Genomic DNA, 16,290 nt, shown 5'->3' with positions numbered 1-16,290 from the left:
ATTGATCACAATGTGGTTGAACATCCATGTGGATTTGCATAGGGTTAGAACTGTAGTTATTTTAGTATTCATGTTCTACCACACCAGGTCAATGGTTAGCGCGGGGTTAGGTTCAAACAGACCCAGTGTTTACTTTAGCAAGTGGGTTCAAGAAGATACTACTCGCAATACTTAAGATCAATACAATTGAGTGGTAAATCAAGACATGCTCTAAGCTCCTGCTCCTGTCACAAAGATCGAGACAAACCCATCTTCGTTCGGGGTTGGAAGACCCTTTACCGCCAGCTTTTGTGCTCTGCTCGCCTTCATATCTGAAGTAAGTTTTCCCCAGCCCTTATACAAGGCTAAGTCCCTAGTTGAAACCTGAACTAGGTGGGCTTGTACAGCTCCAAGATGGCCTTCACTGGGTAGCGCTTCAGCTGTTGACAAATATAGCCCGGTGAAAGGATGTTCATCTTGATGGGCATCCTCTACGATTGCAGTTTCATCAACAGGGAGCTCCTCGGGGAGAGGAGGAGCGTCTTCGGGGGCAGATTCTTCTGCAGGAAGAGGGGAAGCATCTTCCTCCCAAGTGGGTTCTTCAGGAAGAGCGTCTTCATGGGTAGATTCTTCGGCAGGAAGAGGGGAAGCATCTTCCTCCCAAGTAGGTTCCTCAGGAAGAGCGTCTTCATGGGCAGACTCTTCGATAGGAAGGGGGGAAGCATCTTCCTCCCAGGTGGGCTCACCAGAAGTAGCGTCTTTTTGGGCAGACTCCCCAGTAGGAGAACCGTCTTTAAACGTGGATTCATCGGTATGGATGGTTTCTGCAGTAACAATATCTCCTGTATATCCGTTATTTATGAGCCCAGAAACCGAGATCCGTCGAGGGTCCTTACCGTCTTCAGGCGAACGCCCAGGCGAAGATAAGCGAACAAAGAGAGCTTCGACCGCCATTTTTAATACTATACTATCAAAATGATGGTTCTGACCCAGACTGCTATAAAACGTATCCAACCCACTCGCTATTTCGGGGGGCTCCAGCATATGTTGTAATCTTGTTTTGATATAACATGGAAGCCGGGGTTCACCTTCGGGGAGCTTTGAAAACGCGTCTCTGGTTTCCCGGAGTATGTCAGGCAAGGACATCCCGTCCCCGAAATGTTGAATATACCTCTGGGCGAGAGCTTCGAGAGCAGCGATACCATACTTTCTAGAAGCCTGGTAAACGAAGATGCTTCTCTTATACTCTCTTGCGATGTCAGATGTGTCTTCGTTGAGTGGTGCATTGGTAGTTTCATATTTTCCTGAGTATAAAAAATGCACCAAAGTGTGGCCAGCATCCTCGTGAATATCGTGTAATGTAATATTTGATGAAAAATGCGATCGCGGCGGAAATCGCGGATACTTTAGAAGAAAAGCCTCGGGAATGCCGTAACGTTTGTCACCAATAATAAGGGTGATGAGCGGAATTTGATAGTATCAACAAAAAGGTTAGATCGATCCTAATATCTTGAACACTAGCAGTTTCAAGGAGCTTACTTACGACAAAGAGGGGCGGTGATAGTCAATTTCCGGAGATGCAAGTACGGATGTCGATTCGGCAGCCCGAGCCTTTTTTCGTTTGGATTTCTTCCCCGTTTTGAAGGCGAACGGATGCTGAATTCTTACCAAGAGGACTTAGAGAATCGGAAGAAATACCGGTTAATATACATACCTAGATTACAGAAAGAGGGGAAACGCAAGTATGAGTTGTTCTGCAATATATATTTTGGACACGTCACACGCTTCTCATGAAATCATCCAGGAACTCCAGTCTCTACGCAGTGCAATCACCACCCCAACTACCACAAGCGACTATCCATCATGGACGACAGTGGTAGCGCATGGAGGTCAAGCACAGCCAACCCCCTGGAGCGCTCTGCCCGGGGGCGGGAAAAAACAGGCCAAAGAAACCAATTGTGTTAGAGTGAGCACTCAAAGAGGGGACACCGACGACAACAGTGACGACACAACCACATTCAGGAAAAATCTACCTGCGGAAGTGGCGACGGCTCAAATCCAGAAAGCACTCGCTAATGCACCCGCAACACAAGACACACAGGTTCTCGGAGTCGGAATCACCAGAACGGGATACTTAATCCGGTTCCGGAGTGAAGACCAGGCTGACACCGCACGATCCAACACCGAATGGCTAGGAGAATTGGGGAACAACACCAAGCTGGTCCGGCCACGATTCGGGGTGGTAGTACACCGAACACCCACAGAAGAACTTACATCACTGCAAGATGACGAGGCTCGCATCAACAAAATCATGGAAGACAACGAGATGGGATTGAGAGGATTTCGAATCAGCCAAATTTCCTGGCTCAGAAAAGACAAAGAGAAAGCAATTGGCAAGCACGGATCGCTTGGGATCTGGTTCGACACCCGCGAGGCTGCGGAATGGCTAATGGACCGTGGCCTCCTAATAGGACACACACATATCGGCAGCGTGGTACCCTACCAGGTAAAAGAGAAAAGATGCTACCGGTGCCAAGGGTTTGGCCACCTGGCGTGGGCGTGCAAAGAACAAGCACGATGCGGACACTGTACAGGAAACCACGACCGACGAAACTGCCCACCTGGGATGAGAGCAAAATGTCTTGACTGTGCAGAAGAACACCCAACTGGCGATAGGAACTGCCCCAAACCTGCAAACCCCCCACCAATGCAATGACCGCAACAAACCTAAGTATACTACAGTTGAACACCATGAAAGCAAGACCCTGCATGGAAGCACTAATCAACGACCACCGGACGCAAAACCTGGATATACTCCTCATCCAAGAGCCACCACTAACCGCGTTCAACACGCATGTCAACCACAGCGCATGGCGCCTATATCAACCAACGTACCAAGGAGATCTACGAAGACGCAGCCTGCTCTACGTGAATCGGAGAATCTCCACATCTTCTCATCGACAGATCAAATGCAACCATCCAGATGTTACCGCAATTAAACTCTGGACAACCGAAAAACAAATACTAATATTCTCAGTATATATCCAACCAATCAACCCCAGCCAACGGCTGGAGGAATCATCGATACAGCCAATGTTGAATGAAATAGAAGCCAGTATTCAACAGGCGAGAGACCCCTTGAGCAAAGCAACATCAATCATCATGGCGGGAGACTTTAATCGCCACCACCCAATATGGAGCCGTAACCAAATCCCCACAACGGCTATCGAACACGCCGAGGAGCTGGTCAGCTTCTTCCAGGGACTCGGGCTCCATTCATGTCTACCACGAGGCACACCCACGTTCTGGTCATTAAGCCACCCGGGAAGCACTTCGACCATCGATCTTACAGTCACTGACCAGCCGGAGAATGTCACCAGGTGCCACCTGTACCATGACCACTATGGATCGGACCATCGAGCTACCTATTCCGAATGGTCCCTCCAAACAATGCGGAACGCAGAGCCAAAACCAAGAAAAGCATACGAACGATCAGACTGGGAAAAGATCGGGAAATTGGTGCACAGCCAGATAGCCCCTCTCTCCTCAATCTAGTCGATCGCCGAACTCGACAAGACGGTAGAAAGGCTCATCTCCTGCACGACTAGGGCCGTAGACCAACACACACCAGTGGCGAAACCGTCACCGTACGCCAAACGTTGGTTCTCCCCGGAACTAAAGATACAACAGGGAGAGGTCAACAGAGCTCGCCGGCGATGGCAAGAGAGCTGCGCTATAAGAGGGCGCCAACATGAGATATCTAACGCCCTTTTCCACGACATGCAAACGAAACGCCGAGCTTGGACGCGAGCCATTGAGAAAGCCAAATCGCATCACTGGAAAGAATTCCTGGACAAAGCGGGAGAAGGACACCTCTGGAAGGCAGCGTCATACATGAAACCGCGAGAATCCTTTGGCTGTATCCCACCTTTGAAAGATGGAACAAACGAGGTAGTAGACAACAAGTGCAAAGCCAAGTTATTTATGGACACATTCTTCCCCAAGATGGCAACCCCAGAAACCACAGAAAATACACCACCCAAAGAAGAAATTCGCTGGGAGCCTATCACGAAGGAAGAGGTCCACAGAGCCCTGCAACGCATGAAAACCATGAAGGCCCCAGGAGAAGACGAAATCCCAACGCTTGCGTGGAAACAGATATGGCCATACCTCAACGAGGAGATCTTTCAGATCTTCACAGCGTCTATCAACCTCGGACACTACCCACAACAATGGAAGACAGCAAGGATTATAGTCCTCCGGAAACCGAACAAACCAGACTATACTAAGCCTGAAACATACCGACCGATCTCGCTCCTAAATACACTCGGCAAGGTCCTAGAAGCAGTTGTCGCAAAACGCCTTTCGTTTTATGCGGAGACCTATAATCTGCTACCGAACACCCAATTCGGTGGCAGGCCAGGACGAAACACCGAGCAGGCACTGCTGGTGCTATCTAACGCCATCGACCAGGCATGGATCCGAGGTCGGGTGGTGACACTGGTAGCCTTCGATCTCAAAGGCGCCTTCAATGGGGTTAATAGCAAGGTCCTTGACCTCCAACTCAAAGCACAAGGGATCCCGATCATCATCCGCACCTGGATCGCCAGTTTCATGGAAGATCGTACTGCAAGTATCGCCTTCGACGACTTTGAATCCACTAGAACTACCCTGGACAATGCTGGCCTAGCCCAAGGATCACCGTTATCTCCGGTCCTATTCATCTTTTTCAATGCAGAACTGGTGGACCAACCAGTTGATCGAAAGGGTGGTTCATCGGCGTTTATCGACGACTACTTTCGATGGGTCGTGGGACCATCCGCAGAGGACAATCTTCGGAGACTACAAAGTGACGATATACCGCGGATTGAACAGTGGGCCAGACAAACAGGTTCATCCTTCACAGTAGAGAAGACAGAATTGATCCACCTGACACGGAAAAAGACCGAACGCAACAAGGGACAACTGACCATCGAGGGCAGCACCATCAAACCAAGCACTACCGCCAAGCTCCTCGGTGTGGTCTTCGACAATGAGCTCCGATGGAAGCCGCATGTACAACAGGTGTTAAAGAGAGCCACAAGAGTCAACACAGCACTGGGTGGTCTGCGACACCTGCGGCCCGGTCAAATGCGACAGCTATACCAAGCCTGCGTCACGCCCATCGTGGACTATGCATCCACGGTCTGGCACAGCCCGCCGAAAGACAAGATGCACCTCCGGGCCCTCAACACGGTCCAGCGATCGACACTCATTCGGATCCTGTCGGCATTTCGATCCACTGCTACTGCCACGATGGAAGTTGAGATGTTTACGCTACCGACCCGCCTCCGTCTCCGACAGCGAGCGCAGTTGACCATTATTAACATGCTCACACTCCCGTGGGATCATCCCATACAAGGAGTACTGTCACGGGCCAGAAGGCGACGCGATCACGCCGGCATTGGCAGTGCCCCACGATTTCCACTAGCCGAGTCAATGAAAACCATGCGTGTAGAACAATTCAACGGGTTAGAAACCATCGACCCGAAACCGACAGCACCGTGGAAGCCATCGGTTTTTAAGGAAATCGACATCACCCCAGATCGAGAAAAAGCGAGGAAGAAAGCCGCGGCCCTACTCGTGGATCCGAGTCGAGTTGTCTATTCGGACGCCTCGGGACATGACAGCCACCTTGGGGCAGCGGCCGTGGCCTTAGACCGGCACCAGAAAGTCGTAGCATCTCGCACGACGACAATAGGCCCAATGGCACAATGGTCCATCCATACTGCGGAGCTAATCGGCATTTTTTATGCAATCAGCCTAGCGTTCAGACTCTCACATCAAAATAAACAGCCCAGCCGACCAGGAACGGGCGAAATGATAACCATCCTGAGTGACAGCAAATCGGCACTGCAAGCAATTAGGAACCCAAGCAATAAATCTGGTCAAAGGGTGATTCAAGCGATCAACCAGTCAGCGTATGAACTAGATAGCCGAGGCATCTCTCTTCGTCTCCAATGGATCCCGGGTCACTGCGATGACCCAGGGAACGACGCGGCAGACCACCTGGCCAAGACAGCAGTTGGCCTCGACAAGACACATCCCTTCTGTCGACCAGTCTCCCGCGAGAAAGCAGCGATCCGAAAACAAATCCTAAAAGAATGGGAAGACGAATGGAAAGCATCACGGAAGGGTGCCCACCTCCGGAGAATCGACAGCACGCTCCCATCTATCCATACCCGGCGACTATACCAGTCGCTACCCCGGAACCGAGCCTACTTATTAACGCAACTACGAACAGGACACTCTTGGCTGGCAACCCATGGAAAATTCCTCCAGTTCCGCGAGGACGATACATGCGAGTGTGGCGCGAAGGAAACCGTCACCCACGTTCTGATTGATTGCCCGAGACTGGCTACCGAACGACAGAAACTACGGAAAGAGGTGGGTGAAGCTTTTGGGGATATATCGCTCATGCTAGGAGCGAAAGATCATAGTAGCAAAAGCAATACTCCGCAAGGCAGCGTTTTAGGCGCTGTGCTGGACTTCGCAGAAGCTTCTCAAAGGTTTTGTAACCGTGGGCCAACGGACCCACCGGAAAGGAACCCAAGGCAAAGGCCGACCACAGGCCCCTAGGCGAGGCATAAAGTTCGCCCGTAAGAAATGCGTCGATGACTGTAATTAGAGCTACAAGGATATAGATAGTGGTAGTAACCTGCATATCGCTTAATTGCGAGGGGTCGGGGTAAATGAAACAAACAAACAAACAAACAAACAAACAGCTGTAGCGAAGAATACCGTCCCTCACCGTCTCAGGAATAACCCTACCTCAGGAATAATTTCAACCGCTTACTATACAGGATATTTTGAAGCTTTACAACACCATATAATAATCAAATACAATAAATTCTTGGAGTAGCACTAGATAAGATATGGAGAATCTAAATAACATAAAATTTAGTCCCGAAAACGCGCAGGGGGCCGTATCGCGCGGCCTCGTCGATTTGTAGTAACCACCACCCCATCGTCCTTTGAATCAGCCTCCAGAGGCGCCTTTGGCGGTGCTTGCTTAGAAGCTTGCTTTTTTGAGCTTTTTGAGGCCTTAGGAGTTGATATAACATCTGTTTGAAGCTGTAAACCAGCTAATTTAGCTAATTCTTGTTCATCCTTGAGCTGTTGCTTTTCCGCAGCCTCTCGCTCACGCTGTTCACGTTTTTCTTGTTGAATTTGAGCCTTTTCAGCCTTTTTAGCCTCTTTAGCTTGCTTCGTAAGCTGTTGTTGAAGCTTTCTATCATCTTTACGAGCTTGCTCCTGCGCAGCTTGCTCATTTTTTTGAGAAATAATATCACGAGCTTGCTGAACCTTACTAGGGCTCATAAAAAGCGCTCCACCATCCTGTTCTGATGGTAAACCTAGTAATAAAGGCTGCTTTTTGCCTTTAGGCTTCTTTGCATTTATGAGAGCTCTTTTTAGGCCTTGATTCTCATTTTCAAGCAAGATAAGCTTAGTAGAAAGTTGTGACACCGTTTCTCTAAGCAATATAGCTTTTTCATCCCAAACATTGTTAACAATAGTTTTAACAATCTTCTCAAGCCGTCTCCAATCATTTTCAGGGATAATTGAAGCTCCGGATTCACTTGAGGATGGCCGGCTGGTGATTTTCTTGTTAAATTTTTGATAACAATATCCGGATTGAAGGGATATAGACCGGTTGTTGCAAATGCTGAATTGATATTCTTGCTTGTAAAAACCTCATTCCAGCTAGCCCAAAAAAGGCGAAAAAAGTCACGTTTAGTGAGCCGGGTGAAGCCTTGGCTATCATTTATAAAATCGTCCAATTGCTTCGTATAAGCATTAGAAAGAGGCGAGAAAAGAGCGACGTCAAGAGGCTGTAAAGTATGCGTTGCATGAGCCGGAAAAATTGCCAATAAGATTCGATTTGAATCACAGTATTCAATAAACTTCATTGTAACGTGAGATCCATGCCCATCAAGGATAAGAAGGCGCCATCCCCGGCTTGCTTGAGATTTTGTCTCTTTATCAAAAACATCCACCAACCAGCGATATCCAATATCATTATTAGTCCATCCTGACTCTGAGGCTGCAAAGAAGCATCTTTGTACTTGGGAATCAAAATCTTGAAGCCAAGAATCTTGTATATGGCCCGATTTTGCCATATAAATAAGACTAGGCGCTAAAGCAGTCCCATTCGCACAAATACAACCAATTGTTGTAATCCATTCTCGATTTCCATCCTGAAGATGCTGCTTATAGCCTCCTTGCTCATATTTACGCCGAGTAAAGATTCTTTTCCGTTTTGTTGTTACTCCAAGCATAAAGCCTTTCTCATCCATATTATAGATTTGCTCCGGGCCGAGGTTATATTGCTCTATTTTCCGGCCAATAAGTGCAAAATATAAAGCATATTTGAGTGCCGAATCTGCCCTTTTTCTATCCACATCGAGGCCCGTTGAAAAGCGAGAAATCACCTTATCCGAATGAGCCTTGAGCCAGCGCGTAGCCCAGTTTTTACCAGGCTCTTTACCAGATATTTCTCTTGCAAAGTTTGCCAACATTGAATTTGTAGGGGGTAGGCCTCGCTCGGTGAGTTGATTTATCCATTTTATAAGCGCTTTTGATTGCGAGGTGGTGAGTATTCGTTGCGTGTTGTAATGCTCTTCTTTTGAGCCCGTAATACCGTGAAAACGTTTGTAAAGGCCCGATTGGCTAACACCGTAAGTTCTTGCAACCAAACTGATATTAGGTTTTTCTCCAGGATCCGCTGAACGTAACGCTGCAAGCGCGAGCTCCATTGAAGCCATATTGGTTGATATATCGCGGTTTCAAATATTCGCGATTTTTCGCGTTTTGAACTAAAATTATTCCTGAGATGGGGTTATTCCTGAGGCGGTGAGGGACGGTATCGCTTAATTGCGAGGGGTCGGGGTAAATGAAACAAACAAACAAACAAAAACAAACAAGCTGTAGCGAAGAAAGGCAACTTTCGGTTGACGAGCAAATCAGAAACATCGGGGTAAGGATGAAAGACGTCCTCTTAACGCTGCAAAACCGACATCAATGCCTTAGAAATTCTCTGCAGATGGATTTTATCACGACCTACTCGGCTTTCGCTCGTCGAATCAACCTATGGTACGCCCAGACTTCACTTCCCGCACAATTAAAGATGCTCTATTTTTCAATCTGGATGTGCTCACCAATCACTGTGAGGGTACAAACCCGTCTGGCCTCATTGCCTTAACGGATAATCCACGGAGAGCTTTGAATATCATAAAACGCTGAAAGTATCAAGATCGAGATGGCATTGATGTCGCAGTAATCAGCGTATCGAAACTCATACGTATGGGCGTTCTATTCAACCGTACAAGTACTTTGGCTGAGCACTTCAAACTGCCTGTTTAGTGGAGAAGTTACTGTGAAAGTGGACTAGATTATGTGAACGATAATTACTGGGTAGCATATCGGTGGATTCCTGCTCAATGCATTGAGTGCTACATATCAACAAAAGACATACAAGATCTTTGTGACGGAAGCAATATCGGTAAGAAGGTCTGCTTATGTGCCCTGGGAACAGTCACCTTGACTTATCATATAATGGGCCAGAGGATAAAGAGTATAATAAGTCCTTTTCTATGGTCGAATTGTCGGCGCAGTTGTCACTTTTAGGATCATGGGAATAAATGAGTGAATTACGAGCGGCTAAGGGAAGACCTCGATCAAGCCCGGCTTCCCCTTTCTCAACTACTCAAATCTCTAGAGTCTTAGGTCAACCCTGATAAGCTGGAATACTATCAAGTAATCAAAGATAGGCCGGCTGCAGAAAATCCTATTTCGTAGTCCACAGGAACAGAGAACATACATAAGTTGACGCCCAGACAAACCAGGTAGAGACCCAAGCAGCCGGTACGAAGCGAGGAAAGGTGGTGCTTCAGAGTAATATTAGACCGTGGATTCCGGGAGGGGTTTCAATACTATTAAATGGTTATCTTCAAAATGCATGGGATTTGCAGCATATCAATGTACACGAGATTTCACGAAACGCAAAAATATCCCCAACAGCCATTTTTCAACCAAACTCTCATCACAAGAATCGCTTTCTGCATGTTGTACAGTGGATGGCAGGTTCAGAGTTACAACTCACACTTCTCTCTTTCTTCTGAAACAGAGCCAAGGATTTTCCTAGTATACATATGGCGTAATACTCTGTATGGTACTTTACTAGGAGAACGCCTACTATAATGAGTGAAGTCCCTATATAAGTAGCAAGTTATTGGCTATAAAAATTACGGCAATATAACATGATCCCTGTATGACAGTAATAAAAACGTACTATGGAAATCACCGGGGTCAACTAATAGTATTTTCGGACCCTAACGCCAAGTGTTGTCTACCTGCTATTTTATTTTAAGTCCACCACTTATTGGGGTGAGTGGGCTCTTGGCTACTGCTCCGGTTCAGCCCACACTGGTGAGCCACACAGCACCTGCATTGGAGATGCGTCCATATTGGCAGCGGGTTATATAATGCATATATTAATACGTAACTATGGCGTAACCTACATTACAACCCGCCAAATTTGACCCCCATATAACCCCTAGTTAGTGCATACCTCCATCAATCTTAAATAGTGGAGGCCGACTGCAGATGGTTCAAGGTCTAATTTCTGATAATATAATATGCTAGTCTAATCTATCCAAAGTAGCCTTTTCTAGAATGATAACTTAGATCATTGCCAAACATATATATAAGTCCAATGGCCGTAAACTGGATGTCTCTCCCTCTTCACAAACTGCAATCCATTTTTCTCATAGAACTTACAGGCCGGTAAATTCCCTTCAGCAGTCCTAAGCCAGAACCCTCCATCCTCTCGTCGTAGCCTCGTTTTCGCCACCTCGAGCAATATCCCACCGAGCCCAAGATGCTGTGCGGAGGGGTGAACAAAAAGCTGTTCTAGTGCTTTTTCCTTTTTATTGAGTGATAAAAAGCCCAGTACTGTATCTTCAGAAGGGCCAGAAGATTTGTTGTTGTTGTTGTTAGCAATTGTGATTTCGTAGGCATCGGGTTGTGACAGCATCTGCTCGAGCCGTTCCCGACAGCCGGTCAAGGTGTTGAGGGGAGTGAATGGAATCTCGACAGGTAAACTTTTCCATGATTCATGAAAAGTTTGGGCTGTTGGCGAAAGAGATCCTAGAGAGAGGGGAGTGAGGTTGAATAGTGACATTTTCTTCCCATTGAGAACTGTTGTTAGATGTGTAAATGATACAATTCTGTAAGTAAGTAAGAAGGGGAATAGAAAGTGTCCGTTTAAAACCAACCCCTCCAAAATTCACCCGCAGGCGATCGAATATGCTAGAAATGAATTTTATCACCATACGTGTATTGTAAACAAAACTTTGTATCAATATGTGTTGTAATATCTCCGGATCAACATTATTCCTACACTAACCTAATTTTGTTGTGGCGTTTCTTGGCAGTGCGTCAGGAAAGCGAAAAAGTTTTTTTTTTTTTTTTTTTTTTTTTTTTTTTGTTACTCTGCATGTGCATCCGACTGTAAGAGCCCACTCATAAAACGAAACGGTGTCTGGCAGGTTGGACATTCGAAGTTGAAGTCTGGATTATCAGAGCTGTAGAATTCTGACTGGTGGCACTCGAAAGCTAGTTCAGTGATCTTATCGAGGTCAGCATTGCATTCGCATGTTCCAGCCTCTAAATGCAAAATCATCGCCGACTCCGACGTAAATCGATTAGAACATCCAGGGCAATCGACTCTTTTCTCGGCATGCGTGATTTTGTGCTGGAAAAGAAGCTATCAGTGACTATTTGGAATTGAAGAAGCAGGAGAGCAAACACTTTTCAGATTCGAAGAAGTTTGGAAACATCGCCGACATGTAAGACACATATTATGCTTGTCCACATCGTGCTGGTGTACCAAATTTTTGATTGCAAAATGTACAGAAAAAGTGTTCAAATCCTAAATGCTCATCAAGCTCATCCTCTGTCTCGAAGTCCGATGAGGAGCAGAGGTGGCAAACATTATGGCGCGAAGAATCTTTGATGTGCTGTTACTGTCTGGCCGGATGCACGATCATGATATCCGGCTGCGTGGGGCGGAAATCGGGTCAAGAGATCGGTCGGAATCCACCAGAAATGAGGCCACTGGTCGCTTGAAGGACGGTCAATATATCCTAAGGCATTGAGTACTGGCTCTGTTACCACATCCCATAGCCATTGCAGAAGTTCGGGACTTCCCAGATGTACATTCACAGTCTTTTCCTTGATTTCCTCTCGATTCAGACTAGGTAATGTCAAGACGTGGGTCTGATGTGTCTCAACCAGAATCGCATCACAGCGATATGTACTAACGTTGATCACAGCGATCGGCCCTGATGCTGCAGCGTCCTGCATTTCTTCGAGACTAGGTGCGCCTACGAAGTTTTCAAAGCCCTGTTTACCACGGATCTCAGCAACGAGTTTATCAAATTGCTCATCCGCCTTATGACGGTGATCGGACTGTGATTTCCAGGACGGTCGATCCGTTTGTTCTATATTTGTTTCGCTCACAATGGGTGACTGCAATTGTTCCCTGACCGCAATAAACTTCTCTGCTAGGACGGGATCCGCTTCTTGTAGATTCATTATATCCATGCGCATCTCGTATGCGGAAGCAGCAAGTAAACCTCGTCCCTGCTCGAGTAGCTGAAGAGCCACTAGAGGCGGCTGTTGGGAATCGAGCGCCACCGCTGAGGCATCGGAAGCGAGACCGGCAACCTGGCTCAGGGTATGCTGCTAATCAAATCCTCCTGCGAAACATCCCTAACAGGCATATAACACGTATAAACCGGCAACCGATCCTGTTTCGTTGTCGGCGGCACATTATAATGCGGCGTCCTCGAATCCCAGACAATCAAATCACCCGGTTCGGCGCATACTTTTTCCCATTTCAGTCCGTGATCGGCGAGCCATTTCATACCATTGTCGGTGAAGCCAAACCATTCGGGTGTCCAGGCGGGGATGCGTGGTTCATCAGCCATTTCTCGATGGAATTGTCAGAGAGAATGTGCCCGCCTTTGCAGACGATGAGGCCGCCGTCGTTGGGGCCGCAGGGGTTTAGGTCGCGGTTGAGTTGGTCGCGGAAGTCGTTGTAGTTTGTTGGACGGCCGTCGAGGGCCATTCCTAGCTTCGGGGCCTGGAGGGTGGTTTGGGTGGTGGTGGGTGGTTGTTGTAGACATGCTGATATATTCACCTATTGACTCGATACTCGGTTGGTGAGATGGCTCGTCGATGATTGATGGATGTATGCATGGTGTTTAAATGCTGATTTCTACTTGTCTTCACAATACGAAGTTAATGTCGGGCACTATTTCTGGGTAGTTGAGTATCATGACCATGATCATGCTCACAGTATGTAGATGTGCCCACTTCGGGAGCTGCTCGGTCCTCTCGTTGGGGCTTGAGTTAGGGCTTTTCGGAGGTTTAGCGGCCGAGGGGTTGTTCGGAGGAAGTCCGAGTCCGGGTACGCAGTCATCAAAGGCGCCATTCCTCGTGATCGCGCAGACAGATACGCCGATAAATTTCTGAGTTATATCGAGGCCTTGTTTGTCTCTCCTTCTTCCCCCCTTTCACATATCATGCATACTAACGAGCTTGGGGGACAGCGGCCTAGGCTTCAACCGCAATGACCCCTCCACCGTTTCTTCCAAGTCGGCCATGACTCCAGCGTGAGAATATCGCTCACCAAGAAAGGCTCCAAGATTACTTAACCGTGCTACCCGATCTGGATGATTGTCTGGTGTAGCTTCAACGGCCTGTCGTGCCACTTGGATGGATTCTTCCAAGTCGGCCATGGCGCTAGTGCGGGAATACCGCTTACTAAGGAAGGCACCAAGATTACTTAATCGTCCTGCTCGATCTAGTTGATTTTCTGGTGTCGCATCAACAGCTCGTCGTCCTACTTGGATGGCTTCTTCTAGATCAGCCATGGCTCCAGTACGAAAGTATCGATTGCCAAGATAGGCTCCAAGATTATTCAAATACATCGCTCGGTTTGGATGATCATCAGGTGTAGCATCAATAGCTTGTCGGAAGGCTTCTTCTAGGTCGGCCATGGCTCCTGTGTAAATTGGTCGTTCTCTGAACCGATTTCCAGGTGTTCTCGGATATTTGCAACTTAAGAGGTCTTATACAATTAGCTTATCCTCATGTACACAATATGTCTTCATCTCTTACAGCTGTTTCGACTCAATTCGGCAGACTTTCTCTGGCTAGCAATCCGAGTTTGTGGTTAAGTTCAACCAAGCAATAAGTAATAAAATTGGAACTGGGGCTGGCCATATTTATTTAGATGGGATATAATATCTTCAGCCTTGTCGACGAGGCTGAATCAACAGCTGGTGCAGGGTATTGATCGTGCACCATGCACTTTTTGTTCATGCATCGACTTGTGGTTGAGCAGCGGCTGGGATAAGTTCATGGATTAGTAATGGTATCCAGATTGGGATTAGCGTATCAAATATCCGTGGCTCCAGATCCGGTGGTTCGCCCGCTCTCCACAGTTCTTGGTTCCTATGGCACTCATAAACCAGGCCATCTGCTAACCACGCCACCTCTTCATTCTTAGCCACTTCACCATAACACTGAGGATAATGTCTTCATCATTGAAGTTGGAGGGTCTCAGTAAAGCCTCCAGCCCTAGCGATGATGCGCCCGCCGCCACCGTTTATCCGCTCGGCGATGAGGAGCAAAAAAGTTTGACGAAGGCAGCACTATCGCACATCAATTCGATGGTCCACCATATTAACGACCACCCGGACCAACCTTTCCGTCCGCCCCCAGAGTGTCCAGCAAGTGACGTCTTCAAAGCCGTACGCGTTGGCAGCCGGAACTCCAAAATGGCCTTGATCCAGACCTCCTCTGTTGCAGCAGCCCTATACAAAGCCCACCATGGCTTCTTTACTTTCCCAGTTTCAACCCACAGCGTGCAGGGAGATAGAGACAAAACCTCGGCATTTCGGGACCTTGCTAAGGCACATGGTAATAAACAAACGGCTGCAGACACTGCAAAGAGTCTTTGGACTCTAGAAATTGAGGCGCGGCTCCTGGCGGGTGACATCGATCTTATTGTCCATAGCCTAAAAGATGTGCCGACCACTCTCCCCGATGGCTGTGAGATTGGGGCATTTCCTCATCGCAACGACCCCACTGACGCTCTATTGGTTAAGGCTGGTCTTCCATATAAATCTCTGGAAGAACTCCCAGCTGGGTCGGTAGTTGGGACATGCTCTGTTCGTCGCACCGCTCAATTAAGGCACTACTGCCCCCACTTGATCATCCAAGAATGTCGAGGTAATGTGTGAGTAAGCCCTGGACATATCATTTCCATCCAACTATTCTTTGGTTTTATCCCACTGCTAACAAAACCTGTTTCTACATGCAGAGATACTCGAGTGGCTAAATTGGATGCAAATGACAGCCCTTACACGGCAATTGTTGTTGCAGCTGCCGGCATTGTTAGGCTAAACCTGGAACACCGCATTACCCAACGCCTCTCGGGGCCAGCCTATACATATGCTGTCGGACAAGGAGCTCTAGGAATAGAGATCCGCAAGGAGGACCAAAAAGCCCGAGAACTGGTCGCGTGTATTGATCACTGGCCGACACGTGTTCGCTGTCTGGCTGAACGTGCTCTTCTACGGTTCCTTCAAGGTGGCTGTTCCGCTCCCATTGGCGTTCATAGTGCCTTTGTACGCACCCCAGCTAAAGGTGAACCAAACGTCAATGACAATCACTATGAAGGTACCCTGTATCTTACAGGAACTTTATTACATCCAGATGGCGGTATGGAGATTCGGGCTCATGAGAAAGGGCAGGTCAAATGTACTGCCGATTCTGAGACCATCGGGAAATCTGTTGGAAAAAAGATTCTTGATCTCGGTGGTGCTCAGATCCTGGATATCTTTAAAGCTATGTAAACGATGACTCGTGTGTTGGGCCGGGAAATGGATTACACAACCAATATGGATTAATGCAGACTATAGGATGAGTAGAAGTAGATATTTTTATTACCCAAACATAAATAGTTTTTTCTTATTGAATGGAAGAGCCTTAGCAAACGATCTTATTCAAGGGATGCCCAAAGAATTAAAATTAGACTGAGGTTGAATATATATATTGCTATATAACTATGTATATACCCCAGAGAAGGAAGGTAATGGAAATGTTGCAAGTAGGCAATGGCTAGGGAAGCTCTTTGGTGTGGCTCAAAACCGGGCTTGGCACTGGAGCTGAACAAGGCCTGCTCAACACCACGGTAGA

General features: G+C 47.5%; 6 protein-coding genes across 6 annotated transcripts, besides 5 other annotated features; 2 read left to right on the top strand and 4 right to left on the bottom strand.

The window, feature by feature from the left end:
- Positions 1 to 210: 210 nt before the first annotated feature.
- TSTA_080470 (uncharacterized protein) lies at positions 211 to 933 on the bottom strand (the record flags this gene model as incomplete). Its single annotated transcript, XM_002488801.1, has 2 exons — positions 211 to 821; positions 876 to 933. The coding sequence occupies 2 exons, from the start codon at positions 931 to 933 to the stop codon at positions 211 to 213; spliced, it is 669 nt and encodes a 222-aa protein (XP_002488846.1).
- Positions 934 to 2,790: 1,857 nt separating this feature from the next.
- Positions 2,791 to 6,396: a mobile genetic element.
- On the top strand, positions 3,142 to 6,597 carry TSTA_080460 (transposon I factor, putative; the record flags this gene model as incomplete). The annotated part of the gene is made up of 2 exons (XM_002488800.1): positions 3,142 to 3,498; positions 3,535 to 6,597. The coding sequence occupies 2 exons, from the start codon at positions 3,142 to 3,144 to the stop codon at positions 6,595 to 6,597; spliced, it is 3,420 nt and encodes a 1,139-aa protein (XP_002488845.1).
- A 116-nt stretch (positions 6,598 to 6,713) lies between these two features.
- Positions 6,714 to 6,742: a microsatellite.
- A 176-nt stretch (positions 6,743 to 6,918) lies between these two features.
- On the bottom strand, positions 6,919 to 8,783 carry TSTA_080450 (pogo transposable element, putative; the record flags this gene model as incomplete). The annotated part of the gene is made up of 2 exons (XM_002488799.1): positions 6,919 to 7,492; positions 7,543 to 8,783. The coding sequence occupies 2 exons, from the start codon at positions 8,781 to 8,783 to the stop codon at positions 6,919 to 6,921; spliced, it is 1,815 nt and encodes a 604-aa protein (XP_002488844.1).
- Positions 7,638 to 8,780: a mobile genetic element.
- Positions 8,784 to 8,914: 131 nt separating the features above from the next.
- Positions 8,915 to 8,942: a microsatellite.
- A 2,532-nt stretch (positions 8,943 to 11,474) lies between these two features.
- Positions 11,475 to 11,505: a microsatellite.
- A 507-nt stretch (positions 11,506 to 12,012) lies between these two features.
- On the bottom strand, positions 12,013 to 13,150 carry TSTA_080440 (uncharacterized protein; the record flags this gene model as incomplete). The annotated part of the gene is made up of 2 exons (XM_002488798.1): positions 12,013 to 12,765; positions 12,950 to 13,150. 2 exons carry the CDS (start codon positions 13,148 to 13,150, stop codon positions 12,013 to 12,015), a joined length of 954 nt encoding a protein of 317 aa, XP_002488843.1.
- A 150-nt stretch (positions 13,151 to 13,300) lies between these two features.
- On the bottom strand, positions 13,301 to 14,084 carry TSTA_080430 (uncharacterized protein; the record flags this gene model as incomplete). Its single annotated transcript, XM_002488797.1, has 2 exons — positions 13,301 to 13,595; positions 13,620 to 14,084. The coding sequence occupies 2 exons, from the start codon at positions 14,082 to 14,084 to the stop codon at positions 13,311 to 13,313; spliced, it is 750 nt and encodes a 249-aa protein (XP_002488842.1). The 3' UTR covers positions 13,301 to 13,310.
- Positions 14,085 to 14,527: 443 nt separating this feature from the next.
- Positions 14,528 to 16,085, top strand: TSTA_080420 (porphobilinogen deaminase, putative). Its single transcript, XM_002488796.1, has 2 exons — positions 14,528 to 15,328; positions 15,413 to 16,085. The coding sequence occupies exons 1-2, from the start codon at positions 14,622 to 14,624 to the stop codon at positions 15,945 to 15,947; spliced, it is 1,242 nt and encodes a 413-aa protein (XP_002488841.1). The 5' UTR covers positions 14,528 to 14,621; the 3' UTR covers positions 15,948 to 16,085.
- The last annotated feature ends 205 nt before the right edge of the window (positions 16,086 to 16,290 follow it).

This window comes from Talaromyces stipitatus, genomic scaffold (genome assembly GCF_000003125.1).
Source record: "Talaromyces stipitatus ATCC 10500 scf_1105507295569 genomic scaffold, whole genome shotgun sequence".
NCBI classification, from domain to species: Eukaryota; Fungi; Ascomycota; class Eurotiomycetes; order Eurotiales; family Trichocomaceae; genus Talaromyces; species Talaromyces stipitatus.
Note: the sequence above shows the minus strand (reverse complement) of the source record. Positions and strands in the feature narration are given on the sequence as shown.

Bases quoted from the DNA above. Each gene is read 5' to 3' on its own strand.
- TSTA_080420 (XM_002488796.1), top strand. From the start codon at position 14,622: ATGTCTTCATCATTGAAGTTGGAGGGTCTCAGTAAAGCCTCCAGCCCT. The intron at 15,329-15,412 runs GTGAGTAAGCCC...TTCTACATGCAG, and splicing joins CAAGAATGTCGAGGTAATGT to AGATACTCGAGTGGCTAAAT.